The sequence below is a fragment of the Amyelois transitella genome, chromosome Z (assembly GCF_032362555.1).
Source record: "Amyelois transitella isolate CPQ chromosome Z, ilAmyTran1.1, whole genome shotgun sequence".
Taxonomy (NCBI): Eukaryota; Metazoa; Arthropoda; class Insecta; order Lepidoptera; family Pyralidae; genus Amyelois; species Amyelois transitella.
In genome coordinates this window covers 13621147-13641917 of record NC_083535.1, presented here as the reverse complement: position 1 = coordinate 13641917, position 20771 = coordinate 13621147, and the positions used below count along the sequence as shown (strand labels likewise).

Here is a 20771-nt window from a genome sequence, read left to right as displayed (position 1 = left end):
ATTTCGCGGTGGCACAGAATTATGTGGCGGGACTCACCGAGATTAGCCGACATGAGATCTTGGTCCTTGGGTTTCTTTTTCCTTGGGCGACCTTTCTGCCGCGGCGGAGGGGCGGCGGCTCCGTTGAAGAAGGCGCCTTTAGGAACGTCTGCCTCCACCCTGGAGAAGTCAGGGGAGGGGTACGGGGGGTAGTGGGGCCCGGGCGGGGGCCCGCCGTAGGGCCCGGGGCACATTTGCGGCGGCCCCGGAACTGCCATGTGGGGGCCGTACTCCGGCATCGTTTCGTAATGCAGCCTGCAAACAAACGGGTGGATGACGTTTAGTGGAGCTATAACTTCTCGTATGAAAAATCTTACAGTTGATCATTCGGTGCTCAAATTCCAGTTCTTTGCAAGCTTTTAATAATCCGTTTTATTTAATACAGGAAAAACTTCAGTGCGGTCTACTGCTAATAGTGAACTGACTAATCTATTGCCTGTTCCTTGTAAAATAAAGATTCCTGGATATACCTTCAGTACACACAGTCGACCGGACTGCACAGAGACAGGAGAAACTAATCTTTAAATATCTACCACCAGTTTTTGTAGACCTTTCGTCGTGATTTAAAAGATTCCAGGATAAACCTGCAGTGTGGGTACTACCACACCAACACACTACACCAACGTTAGAAAGATGATTTTGATGTCGCGAGGTGTGTTTCAGTATTTGCATTGGCAAGTTTGGGTATTGGTAAATTTGAGGTTGCCTTATCGAAGCTTCTATCGAATCTAGCCGAAGCCCTGATCCCGAAGGTGTACCCTTGAGCAGGGTATTGCACAGAGCACAGGAGAAGACTTCAGAGCACTAATAGTTACAACCGTCCTTATTGGCTGCTCCTACTTTCTAGCCGTTTTTGTTAGAGAATCCAGGACATACCTGCAATAAACAGCCGAGACCCTGATGCCGAAGGTGTACCCTTGAGCAGGGTATTGCACAAAGCACAGGAGAACACTTCAGAGCACTAATAGTTACAATTCCTTATTGGCTGTTCCTACTTTCTAGCCGTTTTTGTTAGAGAGTCCAGGACATACCTGCAATAAACAGCCGAGTCCCTGATGCCGAAGGTGTACCCTTGAGCAGGGTATTGCACAAAGCACAGAAGAAGACTTCAGAGCACTAATAGTTACAACTGTCCTTATTGTACACAGCCGAAGCCATGATCCCGAAGGTGTCCTCTTGAGCAGAGTATTGCAGGAGAAGACGTCAGAGCACTAATAGTTACAACTGTCCTTATTGTACACAGCCGAAGCCATGATCCCGAAGGTGTCCTCTTGAGCAGAGTATTGCAGGAGAAGACTTCAGAGCACTAATAGTTACAACTTTCCTTATTGGCTGTAGCCCCTGTTGTTAGAGAGTCCAGGACATACCTGCAGTACACAGCCGAGTCCCTGATCCCGAAGGTGTCCCCCTTGTTGAGCGGGGTGTTGCACAGAGCGCAGGAGAAGCAGTGCACGTGGAACACGAGGTCGCGCGCGCGCATCACCAGCTCCATCGCCGAGATGGGCGTGTTACAGCGCGCGCACCGCTTCGAACCGTACAGTCTGGAACAAAGAGATTTCAATTTAAACTACTTGTTAAAAATAATAATAACTGAACTACACGTCAAAAACTACTCATTGCAATTTTTCTTGTTAAAAAGATGTTATAAATATGGGATTCCCCTTTTAGACGACTGACCTATCATGGGTTCTTGAGAGCCAGAAGTCAAAATGATTTTTTAGTATTTTTATGTGTCAACCTGAATCTTAATTTCATAAGTAACCCAGGTTCGTGGCTCCAAGCCAAGCTTCGGCCTGCGTCTAGACTTTTTGAGACTTGTCTTAGTCCACCGTGTAAAGTGAAAAAAAAAAGATAAAATTTATATTCAAATCATAGATATTTGACCGCCTCTGTGGCGCAGTAGTAGTACGCTTGTCTGTGACACCGGGGAGGTGCCCCGAGTTTGAATCCCGGCCGGGGCATGATGGGAAAAGAACGTTTTCTGGTTGGCCTGGGTTTTTGATGTTTATCTATATAAGTATTTATTATTAAATATAGTATCGTTGAGTTAGTATCTCGTAACACAAGTCTCGAACTTACTTCGAGGCTAACTCAATCCGTGTAATTTGTCCCGTATATACATAGGTACATACATACATATACATATAACCACGTCAATATCCCTTGCGGGGTAGACAGAGCCACCAGTCTTGAAAAGGTTGAATGGCCACGTTGAGCTATTCCCGTATATATTTATTATTTATTTATAGTGACATTGCTAATCACACACAAACATTCTTAAAATTATCATTTGGACATCTGGCCCTCAAGAGCCTTTATTACGTAACTCGTGTAAGTAAACTCACAAAAGCCAGTTACCATTTTATTATATACCTACGTATATTTTATAACTTATTCTATCACCTCACAGTTTATAGCAGTATTTACGATCTAGCCACAAATTCCTGCGATGTAGCACTCGTAAACTCAAAAAAGAAGTCTCTTAGGTTAGACTTTAGTGGGTAATTAAAACCTTCCGGCCAAGAGATGGCCGATAGTGGGTTCGGACCCCGAGTGAGACGTCCCCGTGTTGCGACCGGGAAAAAAGTAAGACGCCGCGCGAGGAGCAACGTTACAATGATGATTTTGATGTCGCAAGGTGCGTTTTAGTATTTGTATTGGTAAGTTTGGGTATTGGTACATTTAAGGTTGCCTTTTTAAAGCTTCTGTAATCTTTTATTTATTATTATGCATAATTATTATCAGAACTAACAGACATTTGTATGGTGTTGTTAAATAAAAGACAACTCATACACATAATACCTACACTACACCCACCTAATACCTAGTCGTAATTATTATGTGACGTTATTTAAGCCAATTTCTCCATTCGGATATTACATGCGCGTCACGCGTCACCTCTTTCTCATTATTGCATATTTCCCAACCACTTCCGACATTTCTCTCTTTCTCATTTTATCCCAATGTCGGGTTCCTAAGAATTAAGTCTGTAGGTGTATTACATGCGTATTTATGTGCATGTGTCTCGAGCGCATTATAAACTATGTTTGTGAGAAATATGAGTTATTACTTGAGCGGACTTAGCGGCGTGATGTGCCGGATAAAGTGCTATCTATTTCGTTCAGTGTTAACATTCCCTCCACTCCATTGCCCTAAAAGTCCATTGGGTATACGGAACTCTGTCTCGTCTTTTTTATTTGCGGAGTCCCAGTGTGGTCCGCTTCCATGAGCCCTATCGCGATCAACTGCTGCATACATTTTCTAAATCTTTATAAGGAATATTTCGTCCTCGACATTTTGTGACACAACATTTTGTGTAATTAAAAAAATTCAAAAGTGACTCGCTTGTCTTCTTTTATATCGAAATTAAAGACCGTATAGCTAATAAATAAGCTTATAATAATCCTGAGCTGTGTCTGCTTAACATGCATATTTATTTCGATTTGTATATAAACTTTTACATAATGAAATTTAATTGTTTTAAGACAAAACAAATAAAATTAAAAAATATTTAATTCCAGTTCCCCTAACTCCATTATAAAGTACTTACAATGCATTTCCAACAGCGCCATTAACACAAACAATGTTTCCTAAAACTCCACTAAGTAATTTCTGAAAAAATAATTAAGTCCGCAAAATATGCCTCCGCCTAAGCAAATAACGTTAGCGGAATTTCGTAATTGAAACATTCAAACTATTCTCAGTTTTAACCGCTATCGAAGGAAACGCGGTGAAGTTAATTTTTCTATCCGCCGCTCATTCCGAGAACTCGGCCGTTCCCAGCCAGCGTGGCATGCGCGCCTAGCGGAGAGGAATCCGAAAAAGCAATAAAACTCTAATAAGGGTAAGTATTGACGTAAAAATTCACACTAGTATTTTAATTTTCTTTCGTAAGGCGTTCTTTACGCTCTTAATGGCTGGCTAAATCGCTTTTGTTGGCTTAATTGTGCCCTCATTATGCCAAAAAAGTGCTGACAGGCGGCTTTCAGTTATTATTTTCTAAAATGCCGGAAGCAATTGGTATTTCTCTCAATTAAAGCACGCCACGGCGTAAACAAACAAGTCTTGGGCTCAAATTGACGGTCTTACTCGAAGGAAATTAACATTCGCAGGCTTTATACAGGCATTAGAAAAAATATAAAGGTGAGTTATAATATTTATTCAAAAAATAATCATGTATGTTGTATGCTTCTGTATGTTCATTTGGTGCATTATTTACAAACAACTTCATTATTTTAGCTCTAACATTGTACCCTACAATCGGAATACATAACTACTTCTTTTATTATTTTTTAAATTGTCACTCACTGAATCTATCGATCCTTGCACTTCAAAACTTTGCGCTGCAACATTCTCGCCCGCTAACACTTGAGCCACTGCCTATCTCAGGCAAGAATGAAGCTATCGAGCCGTAGGTCGTGTGCTTCGGTCACGAGCGATGTTATCTGCCACTTGACCTGCGTCCACTCTATTATTCGTAGCACATCCAGAGGTGAGAATTTGAATAGGGAGCGATAGCCTTACACCCAGGCGTTCCCAAGTTTTTGCGAGGGCTAATGAATCGCTCGAAAATCCCAGCGTTAGTGAGACATTGTTTTGGTGAACAAATACCCATCTCCGACGTTGCAGTCTATATATTGCGCGGTGATGGAACGGTTCGGTCCTGATTAAGTGCTCATATTGCATTATATCGTCCACCGCTTTGTTGATCAAGAAAAAATAAGTACGTTATAAACTCACAATAGAAGGACTCAAAGTAATAATATATTCTGAAAGGTTTGATAATTGATAAGTATTGTATCTTGTAACCCTGTTTTCGCAGTCTTATGATTTACATTTGTGTATATTTGATCACATTTCTTTCCTTCAGTCAAATTGTATCTATAACCAGGATTTATGTGTCAATGTGTGAACTTGTAACTATACAATTATCCAATTCTTACCAATGCCTTCCATTGTTTGATGCGATAATAACTATCTTTATTAATTTTAATGGCAAACCGGTCACCACTTGGTCTATTACCCTCTTCCCCGGCTCCTTCATACACAAATACAGCTAATTACATAGGTGTATCGATATAATCTAGAACAACAATCAGCAATCGCGATCTGTCTATATGCTAATACCATTCCTCACGCGTTCCGCCTAAACTCCGTGCCTGCCTTCATGGGCGCTGATGGCACGATAACGCGCCCATTCTATTCTGTTTATTTTAAACACTAATTGTTGATTTTCTCTTCTAAATCTTAGAAATTGCCAGATCAAAATGTCGGTTTATTTATTCATTTAAAAGATTTTGAAATTCAACTCGGATAATTAGTTTGCAGAAATTATCAAGAAATGAGAACACTTAAAATATATATTTTTAAAATAAATGTAATGATAAGACAGGATTTTACAAAAGACACTCAAGTTGATTTATAATTTTACGAAATGTTCAAATTTTAAGGATACAATGAAAAAACAGAATACAGTTTACTTGTTATCTGCTCTGTTGGTTGATGAAATAAGGACACAAAATTCTATTTAAATAAAACTTGTTTGTAAATAAAGCGAAAAATGCAGTCGTGTCTGTAACACCAAAGAAATTCACTGATAATGTGTTAAGTAAGTGATAAGTATGGAATTCACAATAAATGTCAACGTGACACTTGTTAAAAAAAATATTGTAAGGGATAACGTAAGTGCTAGAAATACCCCGGACGTTGGTATCAATAAAAAAGTTAAAGATAAGTACATACTTAATACTAAATCTAAAAAATACCTGCGTACTTGAGAGGTTATTCAATATGGTTACTTTCAATCTCAAGGATTGGATTGGACAAGAGCATACAAAGGCATTTCTTGAAATTATCTTCAGTACTAAATCTAAATTTCAATTTATTTTAAAATTTTAAGGAAAGAGTTGTGATTCCGGATTATCAAAAGTTAAAGTGACATTTAGGTTGTCCAGCGGTCAGCAGTAAGTTGATCGCTCAACCAACAAGCGAGGAACAAACGCGTGCAAATTAAAATGGGCTGTAACAGGCGTGCCAGCTTAACAAGCAAATATTCGGCACCAAAGAAGCCTTCTTTCACGCAAGAAAGAGGCCGATTGGCCACGCTCGCACCAACAATGGCGCGGCAGGCTTTATTTGACAATAATATGTTACGCCAAAGAAACATAACACGCCAATTCGGCCTATTATGGCCGCGTATTGGTATTTTGATATCCATTTCTTTGGGTATCATTTTTCTGTCGCTAAGGGCGAGGTTACAAGAAAGTTTCGATTCTGCTTTGTCTTATTGGCATGTTGAAGTTGAAAGTCTCTTTGATCATATAACATTCGAATTAAAACTAAACACTAGAACCTTCCGGTGCATAAATTTCACAGTATGATAACGTCTACAGCAAAATTTCATTCGTACGACTAAATATAGCCAAAGAATTACTAGAAAGAACATCGTCTAGAAGACGCAAAAACGCAAGGTAGTAAAGTAAAAGTAAAGTAAAGTAAAAGTAAAAGTAAAAAGAATTTATTCAAAGAACACCATAACAAAAAGACAAAAATGGAAACAAAAATATGTACAAAAACAAACATGTAGTATGGAAAAAGTGTGGAGTAAAGAAGATCGAAGAAAACATACATATAAAAAGGGTTAATCAAATTGAAATAAAATTATTCTCATAGAACTACCCCTTTGTAAATAACGTATCGAACATAATCAACAAGATATTCCAATATTAGCTCGTAAAATACTCTGCATAAATGTAATAGTACTTGCAACTGCGATGACCTAATTGTCTGAACATCAAAACGCCACAAACAAGACATTTACCACATAGCTTACACAAATGGCATCGAATACATAATTGAACAGTTGAAATCTATCCGAGACAGGTGTAATGATAATGCGATTGTAATGAGCGAGGGTACATAATGAGACGACATTGTTGACAGGCTCTAAAGCCAGCTTTATGCTACATGTATGTTCAGAGGGCTATTCAGGAACATCGATATGGCATGTCCATAGAAACCGGAGGGCCTAATCAGATCACTTCATCGAGCATTAAAAACTGTGATGATATAGGTAGAGAAAACATGTGGTATTTAAGTTTATTAAGAACCAAAAGACTTATTGAAATGAAAAACAAATTAATCAAATCAATAAGGTTTCACCACATATATACATCCAAAATTAATACCGACTTGTAATTTAAATTTTTGACGGATTTAAGGTTTTGACATTCACGCCCCAATTTCAAATGTAAAAATTCACATAATTATGTTGCACAATTCTAAGCAGAACCCATAGCAGATAAGAGTGAGTATCGAAGTCAAGGCTCGCATTCAGAAAAAATAACGTAACGCAAAAACACGTAGGTTGTTGACAAGATACCGATCTAGGTTGTAAACGATCCCATATTTTTTATATCAATGACATTCCTGAACTCGTATTAATGGGGTATTACATGTCACCACTGTTTAGTAATGCTTTGTTTCTTATAATAACATCAAGAATTGACTTTTCCATATCATTTTATTGCATCCCGTTCCTAATAGATACGGGAGATACATCACCAATCCAATCCCTCGCTTATTATTCCAAATAATGAGATCGATAGAAGTGATAAAGTTTTAATCTTTAAAACTACGCCTACCCATACTTATAAACTACATTTCACCCCGCAAACAGTACTTTTAGAACTCGGGAAATAAACTAATATATTTTTCACTACGCCTTGAAAAAACAACACTATCCTTTTCCGGAAAAATAGATCTGGCAGATCTTTCGCCCCAAATTCCTAGCGGGGCGCGCGACAAATGATGGCGCGGTGTCGCGTGAAGATTGATAGGGCGTCACCGAGAGATGGCGCTCCTTAATTAACACCGACCGTTTGACTCTGAGGCTCGCTCGCTCGCTCCGCTGTCACGCTTTGCTCGCCAATCGGCCGAAACTTGTCCCCTACTATGAGAATATAAATTTCGATAGTTCTACTAGCGCAGCGGTTATCGTACCAATGGAATATAATTATCTTGTTACAGCCTCTTTAGCGCAGCGGTAAAGTGCTTTCAAATGAGGGTTAAAGGTCCGAATCCCGATGGAAAATGACTTTTATTTACTAGATTTGAGACATGGATTTTTATCTATTTTTTTCTTTCTCCTGGCGTAACCATAAAAGTCGATTACATGTAACAAAACTACGAAAATAATGTCAGAAAATATAAGTAGTAGTGGCTTACTACACATCCAAGTTTTATGTATCTTTTAAAAGTGTGTACGTATGTTCATGTCAATCTATTGTGAAATCCACACCGTGCTAACTTATTTGTACTTTTCCTAATTTGTTTACATATTTATCACAATAAAATAAATTTCAATTCAATAATTTTGGGCCATTCGATCCAGGATTCCAATTCCTACATAAAAATTTAAAGCAATTTTTCTTCAGACTGTGTCGCCGTCGGACGTCGACGTTTTTGCGAGTTCCCGTGGTAGGGGCTGGCGTGGTTGATTTATTCTTAGCATCATAATTTTAGACTGCATGGCTAAATTAGAATGAATTGATGATGCATTTTACCTGATGCCGCCGAGGTTAACAGACATAAATAGACCACGATCAGCCGAGCATTGGTGATTTGAATACTTTTGATACAATCGGTGGAGTGTTGGACAACAGGAGATAGAAATTTTGTGAAAATGTATCTGTATAATCATACTGCTACATCGTGTACCTCGTTTGTAAAATGGTTTTGCTGACTTTTTATTAAATAATCGTGATTTTTTTAATGTTTTAACTCAATTTATACCATAACAAAATTAATCGCAGTAACATGTGTACTTACATTGAATATACCTACAAAATCACTATCTTACAATACACATAGTCACCTATTATAATAGCTTTGACATACGGACGGACGGACCAACTTAAACGAAACTATTATGGTATATTTATGCCATTAGCTGCGGTACCCTAGAACATGCGTCTCAGTCTGAGCATGGAAATCTGAATTTATTAGATTTCTACGGTTGGGAGCGCCTTAGAATTAAATTTAAAAAAAAAAACTTTGAAACAGTGAGCATTATTTATGAGCGTGTTAAGATATGTAATGAGATTTCACTAACTACTTATTGCTTCACCCGAATTTTTTTTAAACAAATATGCATACGAATTCTGCATTAGTCTAGAAATTCATTACTCTGGATACTACTTGTATTCAGAGGTACGGTACGTCTTTGAAGAAATTGGGGTATTATACTAATATAATTATTAAAGTAGGTCCTAGAGGCAGCCCGCGACTTCGTCCGCGTGGAATCGTTCCCGCGTGGAATCGTTCCCGCGCGGACTTCGGGATAAAAAGTAGCCTATATGTTATTCTGGATCTTCAGCTACCTACATACCAAATTTCATCGTAATCGATTCAGTAGTTTTTGCGTGAAAGAGTAACAAACATCCATACTGACATCCTGACATACAAACTTTCGCATTTATAATATTAGTAGGATTTTGGGCTTTATTAAACAGTGTGGTTTAGTCAAAACTTTAAAGAAATCATTAAGGGTAAGTTCACATAGTTTAATAAAAAGCAACACAAAATGCAACTTTACCTATCATCTTTTTGAAAATATACACTTTCCAAGCGATGTAGTCGATGGTCGACCAGAGATGATTAACTATTTGAATCTGAATTAATTTTTATTTTTGCGACAACAGTTTTAGTCAAATTTGGCAACGATAACGTAAGCATGCGCTTAAGACGTTCATTAATATATAATCACGTCTTGCTAACTATAAACCTTTGCGGGGTAGATAGATCCGGCAGTCTTGAAAGACTGATAGGCCTAGATCAGCTGTTAGGCTTAGTGAAAGAATTGAGATTCAGGTTATCACCCCGTCACCTAAAAGAAGAATCCCAAGTTTAAAAGCCTATCCCTTAGTCGCCTTTTACGACATCCATGAGAATGAGATATAGTGGTCTAAGTACGTGTACTTACCTATAATATTTGTGACGTACAATTGTGGCATAAAAAGTGAGGAAAAAGTTATGAAAAATTAATAATACACACAACAGTACAATAATAATATAATATTTGCGTAATAATAACTATTAAAATGGCGGCCTCCCTAAATAGATTTTTCGCGTCATTGGGCAGCGTGGAAAATACGCGTGGATGTGAACAAAAAGACGGACAAAAAGTCGACTTCACATTACACCGGCAACTAAATGGGCCGGACGGCATAAACTGCATTGCCGGCTAATGCACGGAATATTGTATCGATGAGTTATTACCCCAGAATTATTAGAATTGGAATTATCAATCTGGGTACGTTATAAGGAACATTCGAGTCCGTAATTTGATGAACTGCAAACAATTTTGTCATGTTTAATCTGTACTATTGTTATAAAGCTGAAGAGTTTGTTTGTTTGAACGCGCTAATCTCAGGAACTACTGGTTCGAATTGAATTTTTTTCTTTGCATTGAATAGAATAACATCACGCTACAACTTTAAGGAGCAAAGAAATAATGCAAAATATGAAAAAGACGGGGGAAATTCATCCTTGAGGGCTTCAATGACGCCCAAAATAACTATTCCACGCGGAAGGAGTCGCGAGCGCAGCTAGTCTGAATGATAACCTTATAAAATTTCTGTGGCGCTAACGCATTTCAATCGCTCATCGATTCACTGAAATCTTCGACTGTCATACCCAAAAATCACATGACACCCGATCTGTCTATCCCAAACGCACTTGCCGCCAGATAAAATGTGGCTCGATAGTAGCCGGGAGATTATCATCCGTCACACGGTTATCAGGACTTAGACAACGTACGTGTGAACAGACCTTTACGTCTGTACGTCTGACAGACCTGATTGTTTAATGTGAATGACGCCTTATAATCTCAGGAAGTATAGTATTTTCTATGTTGGTTTTTTGTCAATTTTTATGCCGTTTTGATGATATATATTTATTTAAATACAATTACGATAATCCATACGTACTAATATTATAAACTAGACGGCACCCGTGACTCCGCCCGCGTAAAAATCTTCCGTTCCCGTGGGAATTTCCGAAAATCATCATAGCGGACGTCTCCTTGTTACAATCTACCTTCATGCCAAATTTCATCTTTATAGGTCCGGTAGTTATTGAGATATCATGCTTAGTGAGTGTTTCTCACTTTTATATACTCGTATGTAAAAGTTTCTTTGTATGTTTGTTTGTCCGTCTTACCCGTCAAAACCACTAAACTGGTCTCCGTGAAATTTTACACACATGTGTATAAAGTGGAGTTGAGAGAAGACATAAGGTTTTTGACGCAGGCGGAGCTGGAGGCGAAAGTTAATCCTACCAATATCACAAATGCGAAAGTTTGTATGACACGATGACAGTATGGATGTTTGTTACTCTTTCACGCAAAAACTACTGAACCGATTACGATGAAATTTGGCATGTAGGTAGCTGAAGACCCAGAATAACATGTAGGCTACTTTTTATCCCGGACTTCCCGCGGGATCGATAGGGTTTCCATGCGGACAAAGTCGCAGGCGGCCACTAGTTAATCATATAATTGACATCTATAAATATATTGATCCAATACTAACTTTTCAGTAATAACGATTTCATCTAAATTTCCCGTTCATCTCACCCTACCCATTCAAAATTTTCTTGTATAAATTATATAAAACAGTAAATATGCCTTTAGGTACCTATTTCCATTTCAAAATTAACAAATTCAATAAAATTCAAATTTCAAAATTTTTATCATTATTATAGGATACTTCGTATCGCTTAATAATTGTCAAAACGTATGGTTCAACAACATTGGCTGACGTCAAATAAATTACTTAAAACTAAGTTTACTGCCGCTTCCAAGGCGTCTGTGCAGAAGAAGCGGTAACAAACTATACGTACCTAGACATGAAACGGAATCCATTGACACATCACTTACTGGCGTTATCTCGCATAACGGCTCATGTCAATTACCCAGATAGCGACATCGTAAAACTCTTTAATGGAGAAGAATTATATAAAAAAAAGAAAAAAAAAAAACGTAAATCTCGAATTTGTCATTGGTATTTTACAATGCCTATTAAATTTTATCTAAATGTATATTTTATATGTCTGTTCGCTTCCTACTGTTTTAAAATTTTATAGGTATGCCTCCGATAATAATATTAGAAGACTTTCATAAAAGCTTGTTTATAGCCGGTGACTTTAAGTGCACGTCGAGATGATAAATAGACACGCTCATGTGCGCCGTGTGGTTCCCGCCACCAATATAAAAAAGAATAGGACCACTCCATCTCTTTCCTATGGATGTTGTTAAAGGCGACTGAGGGATAGGCTTATAAACTTTGTATACTTATTTTAGGCGATGTCCTAGCAAACTGTCACTATTTGAATCTCGATTCTATCATTAAGGCTAACAGCTAAACGTTGACTATCAGTTTTCAGGTCTGCTGGCTTTGTCTACCCCGCAAGGGATATAGACGTGATTTTATGAATAAATGAATGTTTTATATATGTACTTAATTGTAAGATAACTAGTTGATATTTGAACATTGCACTCATATATTTTGACAAGCCTTTTCGCAGCATTTTTGGATAATAAGAATATAAAAGGTAAGATTTTCTCAGTTCTACAAGTAACTATGTGTAAAATTTAGCTAAGAGCGGACATTTGACATTTTTAGCTGACCTGTTAAAATTTTACCTATGAGGTGAAATTTTGACAGGTCATCAAAAAATTCGTGTCTTCTCTCGCAAGTAAATCCTAAAATGAAACCAGTATGCCGAGATCGTGGCAAGTGGAAAGATGTAGTCTCTGCCTACCCCTCCCGGAGAGAGTCGCGGTTTTATGTATGTATGATACCGTTTTGTAAAGTATAAGTTTATGTAAAGTAGTTTCATATTGCGTGATTTGGTGAAGCAGATGGGTCCATATTTCTCCCCTAGTCTACCTCAGGAGGCTCGTACCTACTAGTAACACAACTATTTCTATTATCCGACCAGAAAACACCACACAAATATTTTTACACCACCCGGGGGGCCGGGGGGCGCCGGGCCAAACAAAACCAGGAAGTACCGAAAGTATCAATGCGCAAAATGGAGTACGCATAGGGTTGCCAACTGTGGCGGAAATCCGGAATTACATACGGATTACATACGGATACATACATACATACGTATGGTCACGTCCATATCCCTTGCGGGGTAGACAGAGCCAACAGTCTTGAAAAGACTGAATGGCCACGTTCAGCTATTTGGCTTAATGATAGAATTGAGATTCAAATAGTGACAGGTTGCTGACCCATCGCCTAAAAAAAGAATCCCAAGTTTGTAAATTCAATCAAAGGAAAAGCTTTTTAACTTGGGATTCTATTTTAGGCGACGTTCTAGCAAACCTATCTTAATCTTAATGTCAAAACCGCCATTACCCCAATTCAACAAAAACTGATAATAGAGTATTTTAGAGAGGCTCTATTTACCCCGTTATGTTATATATTCATGAATTTTAGTTCTTCCGGGTGATTTTCATGAAGTTGGCAACCCTCACTAGCGAGTTATGCGCCCGCGCGTATCGTGTTACCTAAATCGCGACAAATTGTGATATCTGTGGGGAGCACAGAGCGCAGCGGGGAGGCGCGCGTTGTGTTTGCAAATAAACAGCCGGCGGGACCCCGGGCGCGCACAATGAGGCCAGCGTGGGGTCCGGACCCAGGCGACGCGGGGCTCCCGTTTCTCACGTGAATCGGAAATTTTAAAATTTCGTGTGCCGTGTGGTTCCCGGCGCCATTACAAAAAAGAATAGGACCACTCTATCTCTTTCCCATGGATGTCGTAAAAGGCGACTAAGGGATAGGCTTACAAACTTGGGATTCCTCATTTAGGCGATGGGCTAGCAACCTGTCACTATTTGAATCTCAATTCTATCACTAAGCCAAACAGCTGAGCGTGGCCTATCAGTCTTTTCAAGACTGGTGGCTCTGTCTATCCCGCTAGGGATATAGACGTGATCATGTAAAATTTCGTTGCGTAAGGAAAGTGTTGATTTTTATGTAGATATCTTAACTTGCAGTTGGAACCCCGGGGACCGGAAGTAAAGAAGTGAAGGGTGCTACTAGCAAAAATGCAAAGACAGAGAGAAATCTTAACTTAGTAAATTGACGATAAGATTTCTATAAAAAAATAGTTATGTTCTCTCGCTTCAAAAATCATAAGTACGTTGTCATAATATGTAAGCACGGCAGGTATATAATTATACCTTACTCATGTCAGTTTAAATGATACTTTTGTCCTATAGTCTTCTACCCTTTTCAAAACACGCCAAATCCATGAAGCAAGCACAGAAGAAGAAGCAATTTACAAAATATTTTTTCGTTATAAATCTTGTTCACCTAACTACAGACAGGCTGACTATACTAAAACTGAATAAACTGATGTTTTTGCCACCTTATACATACATACATATAGTCACGTCTATATGCCTTACGGGGTAGACAGAGTCAACAATCTTGAAGAGACTGATAGGCCACGTTCAGCTTTATAATAGAACAAGCTGTGCCCGCGACTTCGCGTGGAATAGTTATTTTGGGCATCATTAAAGCCCTCAAGGATGAATGATTTTCCCCGTTTTTTTTTTTCACATTTTCCATTATTTCTTCGATTCTTATTGTTGCAGCGTGATGTTATATAGCCTAAAGCCTTCCTCGATAAATGGTTTATTCAACGCAAAAAGAATTTTTGAAATCGAACCAGTAGTTCCTGAGATTAGCGCGTTCAAACCATTGACGTACTATAAATAGTTGATCGAAGGTTCAAACAAACAAACTCTTCAGCTTTATAATATTAGTATAGATTGAGATTTGCTACAATTTGCTACCTTATCCCGCTATTAATGCGTCCAGACACAGTCCTCAATGCAGTCAATCCTTTTATTTGGTATTTCCACTTCTATTTTTACCGCCCTAACAAAAAGATAGTCTACAAAACCATAAACAACGTGTATACCGACATAGAGCACTCAACACACCAATCAATAATTGTAACAAAACAATGCGCGCGGGCAGTACAACAATGACCAACTAAAAAAACTCGAATAATAACCGAAACCTTATTTGTTTACGACCACAAGGGCCGTCCACCCTTGCACTTAATGTCGACGGCCCAATAAAATGTTTACACAGAAATGTCATCATTAGAAGACAAAGTGCTTTTATTTTTTACAAATGGCTTCCTATTTATTAAGTACTGAGTAGATTTTATTGTAATTGTTTTTGTTCTTCTACATACATATAACACTACGTAGGCATTTGATGTTTACGAATTATTCAACCGATCGGTTATACATATATTAAATAAATAGATATATGCGAGACAAATTACACAAATTTCACTGCGTTATCAATAATATAATAATAATATTACGGTGTTACGTTATCAATAATTTAATTAAATTTATGCAATACTCCTAATTATGTTAGCTTTCTTGTTGCAAAATGTTTTTGTGAGGTTATTGGTTATACTAATGCACTTTTGTATAGGTATCTTAATACGCAAAACGCAAATAATTCGCTAGTTGTCAAAGACCAAGACGAATTTTTAATGTGTCTTAGGTCGTTGACGAATGAACCATCAGAGTTACATGTCTTAAGAAATAACTCTTTTTAAATTCAGGAGTTAGGTAATTTTCTCTTAAAATACCCAAAAATTTATTATAATAGTAGTAATATTTTATTTTTTTCCAATACAGTCTGTACCCTGCGCACACGCATCGGTAAGCATGCGATTATTTCCCATACGCGCGCTCTGAAGCGACAAATCGCATTATATTGCTAGTTTCGTGCATTCGGCACGACAAAAGACTACATTTGAATATGTTTGAGCATTGTCCTGGTCGAAACTGTTCGATACAGTATAAATCAAGTACCCTTGCGGTGTGGTTAATTACTTTTTTACCGCTAAGCTACGTGTAAACAGACTTACAGAAATTTGTATAATTATTTCTATGTACATCCTAAGTATTCTAAGTTTTCTTACATACATACATACATATGGTCACGTCTATATCCCTTGCGGGGTAGACAGAGCCAACAGTCTTAAAAAAGCTGAATGGCCACGTTCAGCTGTTTGGCTTAATGATAGAATTGAGATTCAAATAGTGACAGGTTGCTAACCCAACGCCTAAAAAAGAATCCCAAGTTTGTAAGCTTATCCCTTAGTCGCCTTTTACGACATCCATGGAAAAGAGCTGGAGTGGTCCTATTCTTTTTTGTGTTGGTGCCGGGAACCACACGGCACTTTTTCTTATTCGTATTAATTCGAACTGAAATTCATTCTTGTAGTTTATTGAAAATTTATTATTATATTAAAGATATTTTAACTTTCATCAGCTCTCTTGTCATTCAAATAATATTTCTTTATTTTAAGCAAACGGTTTGTATGCAATCGAGAATAAGTACGCTCTTATAAGATTTTGAGAGATGTGTTCAGAAATTCGTCCGTCTTCGTGATATTCCTACTTAGATTTTAAAAATTAAATATATTTTGTTCAAAATTTAAAAGTCAATTTTTTTATTCTATTTTATAGGATACTTCATATCGCTTAATGTGTCAAATCTTTTGGTTTCACAACATTGGTTGACGTCAAATAAATTACTTACTTAAAAACTAAGTTTACTGCCGCTTCCAAGGCGTCAGTGCAGAAGAAGCGGTAACAAACTGCACTGTTACCGTTAAAAATATCATATTATTAAAAAAATTCAACTTTACCAAATCAGTAAACTGTCTGTGTCTCTACCAGCACAATTCCTCACGTTAGAAGCGTAAAATTTTAAAACTTAACATTATTATTGTCCACTAAATTCCGGTGCAGACTTTAAAAAGCTATATTATGCAACACCAGAGAAACTGCTGGGGTGACTCCATTGTTCAGCACAAAATATAGACGTCAAAGCACAATAGGAGAAACCACAATAATAATTGTCATCGCTCGTTTGTCAAGCTTCACTGCTTCGGCTGATCCATTTTCGGCATTATCACAACAGCGTAAAGTCTCATTTCGAAGGTCAAATCGAGGGACCCCATAGGCCATCTGCCCTAACAAAGATTTGTAGGTCAAATGTTTTGTAAACATGATATTTGTATGGTTTTCGGTTACACTTCCGTTTTCTTGGCTTTCATCTGGCGAAGCATTTGTTGGAATATGCTTATATCAGGGAGTTTACACGTTTACCAATAATTCTCTTACAAAACATGAACTATATAAAGGTGGGAAGTAGGTATATCGACGTACAAAAAAAAATTCAATAAATTGGAAAATGGAAAAATGTAGTCTCTGCCTACCCCTCCAGGAATAAGGCGTTATTTAATGTATTAAGTACGTATATTACAAAATCTGAATTGAATTATTATTGAATAAAAAAAAACAAATTCCACAGCATTATATAAAATGCCGTGAACAAACCCAAATAAAATGATTTATTGCTATTATATGACCACAATAATGGAGTAAATACTATATGTATGAGTACAGTATGAGACTATGATGATGTCGTCTAAATAGCTGAGATAACCTCGGGTCAGACTGGTAGGCACGGCGTTACCGCTGACTGCATCATGGTGACTACGTTATTCGGTTACATTATCAGATAAGACTATAAAATTGGATGAATTATGATCGTGTTGATTCTGAGTTTTACCCGACTTTCAAAATTGCAAGCAATGTGAGACAATGATGTGTGTAATGGCTTATTATTTTAATTTTTTTATATTACCTAATAACATGTGACAATAAACTATATAAGATGATACTGATGATTGATAACGGCAGACAACTTTATTAAGGTCAGTTTTTTCTATCATTAAGCCAAACAGCTGAACGTGTCAGACTTTCAAGCTCTGTCTACCCCGCAAGGCATATAGACGTGACCATATGTATTTATTGTTTTCTGCAATCAATCACGTGATTCAAATTCAACAACCAAATGTAAATGATCAAAAACTAAATGACTTCCAACTCTCATACATCGGAGTTACATACTATAAATTTATCTTAAGACTAGAGGCCGCCCGCGACTTCGTCCGCATGGAAACCCTATCAATCCCGCGGGAACTCTGGGATAAAAAGTAGCCTATGTGTTATTCTGGGTCTTCAGCTACCTACATACCAAATTTCATGGTAATCGGTTCAGTAGTTTTTGCGTGAAAGAGTAACAAACATCCATACATCCATACAAACTTTCGCCTTTATAATAGTAGTAGGATTTTACCTCCATGCGTAGTGAGTGAGTGGTAGGACGGGTGGTGACAGGTGGCGGTTCGATAAAAGAGCGGCGACGGGACGCATTTCTCTCGGATATTTAGAGGCAATCCTGCGCAGCCACGACTCGGTAAATCTACCATTTTACGATTGGCCGTCACACGCGATTATAACAAGTAAGTATATGTTTGTGCTTTTTGTACGGTGAAAGCAACAAATTGTAAATTATATTGAAGTTTTAAAAAATGACTGATAAATGTAATAATTTAATAGAACATAGTCTTAAAAAATAACCTGTTACATAATGCAGTGACGAATAATATTAAAAAATTAAGTTTACAATGAAAAAAAGCCCCTAAGTATAGTAGTATCAGTAAGAAATAATAAAAGAAACTCAATCTTAAAGTAGTACCTCAGTATGAATTATGTAATAATTTTTAAGAAATACGTCGCTTTGGGGACCGCTTCAACATACATACATACATAATATATAGTCACGTCTATATCCCTTTCGGGGTGGACAGAGCCAACAGTCTTCTAAATACTGATAGGCCACGTTCAGCTGTTTGGCTTAATGACATTGAGATTCAAATAGCGACAGGATGCTTGCCCATCGCCTAAAAGAAGTATCTCAAATTTATAAGCCTAACCCTTAGTCGCCTTTAACGATATCCATGGGTATGAGATTATTTGATGTTTATTATGATGATTATTTTTTTTATTGGTGCCGGGAACCACACGGCACCCAATTTGATCGAGATACAAATAAAGCTTTGTGACTACAGAGAGTGCAACCTCTTCGGTCTAACCACCCACGCGACGCCCAAATGGAGAGTTTGATCGGCATCTCCGCCTGCTAACGTTCCCAGTCCATCCTCACGGCTCCGAAGATGCGCTGACCAAGATCCTCGAGCGAGGTATGTCCCGAAACGGCGAGTTTACATTGTAACAACGTTCCCGCTTATCATGTGCACCGGCCTAAGATAAACGGACCTGTGACCCGGACGCGAGATAACGCCGTCTGCGCAACGCGTGACAGTGTTTATATACACCGGACCCGTGCCGGCCGATCACGCACCGCCCCGTCCGGCATTGCGCGACGTCACGACGTTGACGAAGTAATTAAAAAATTCGGTAGGTAGGTACATACATACATATATAAAATCACGCCTCTTTCCCGGAGGGGTAGGCAGAGACTACCTCTTTCCATTTGCCACGATCTCTGCATACTTCCTTCGCTTCATCCACATTCATAACTCTCTTCATGCAAGCTCGGCGGTTTCGGGTACTTTTGACCTGACCCTTTACCAGGACGTCCTTAATTTGATCAAGATACGTTCGTCTAGGTGTTCGTAAAGAGGCGAATAATTTTCCCCGTTTTTTTTTTCACATTCTCCATTATTTCTTCGCTCATAATAGTTGCAGCGTGATATATAGCCTTCCTCGATAAATGGTCTATTTAACACAAAAAGAACTCTACAAGTACTTACATCGATTCGATTTACAGTAAGTACTCTTAGTGAAACCTCCTATCACTACATAGTATAAAACATTTTTGTTTTATACTATGTAGTGATTAGGAGGTTTTAGTCTGTTTGTCTGTATGCTTAAATCTTTAAAATTACGCAATGGATTTTGATGCGGTTTTTTGTAACAGGTAGAGTGATTCAAGAGGAAGGTTTTTATGTATAATTTTTTCCGAATTTTGCACTCGTGCGATGCCGGGGCGGGTCGCTAGTTTCTTAATATAAAGCTGTAAGTACTCGTATCATTTGTGATACTTGCCGTGGGATTGCTAGACACGGTCGGGCTCACATCCGATGCTATCTGAATTGTGAATGAATGAACGAGAGATTGCACAGATTATACCAGCCATTACCTGAGAACTAATCGGTGGAATAATACATTGGAGAACCCTATGCAGTTGTAATGGTACAATGGCATCGTACAGCTGAACGTGGTATTTCAGCTTTTTCAAGATTGTTGGCTCTGTCTACCGCGCACGAGTAATGGACGTGACTATATGTATGTATGTTAAATTAGCAAAAATTAAGTGAAATACTATTTATAAATACTACAATAAACACGAACGTTTCGAATCATGTTAAATTTATCCGTCACCGAGCGACATAAAATCTTTATAGGTATAAAATTCTCGTGTCACAATGTTCGTTCCTGTTCTCCTCCGAAACGACTTGACCGATTCTCATGAAATTTTGTGTGCATATTGAGTAGGTCTGAGAATCGGCCAACATCTATTGTTCATACCCTTTAGTGATAAGGGTTGTTATATGGTAAAACAACGTTTGCCGGGACAGCTAGTAACATATAAAATGATAAAATAAAGGTACATTATACACATTATACACTATTTATAAATAGTTTAATGCAATGCCAAAGTTTAAAACCAGTTATAATTAAACGAAATGTTAGTACTACTTAGAGAACAGTAAGTGAATAAGTTAGTCAAAGTTGTGTTTGG

General features: G+C 37.9%; 1 protein-coding gene across 2 annotated transcripts in view; it reads right to left on the bottom strand.

Moving 5' to 3' along the window:
• LOC106129549 (protein apterous) overlaps nucleotides 1-20771 on the bottom strand; it is an 81732-nt gene that overhangs the window by 32489 nt on the left and 28472 nt on the right. For both annotated transcript variants that reach the window (XM_060953823.1, XM_013328147.2), the window contains exons 3-4: nucleotides 1407-1580; nucleotides 38-294 (exon numbers count right to left, since the gene is read on the bottom strand). In XM_060953823.1, the coding sequence (XP_060809806.1) occupies nucleotides 38-294; nucleotides 1407-1580 (431 nt within the window). The remainder of the gene's footprint in view (nucleotides 1-37; nucleotides 295-1406; nucleotides 1581-20771) is intronic.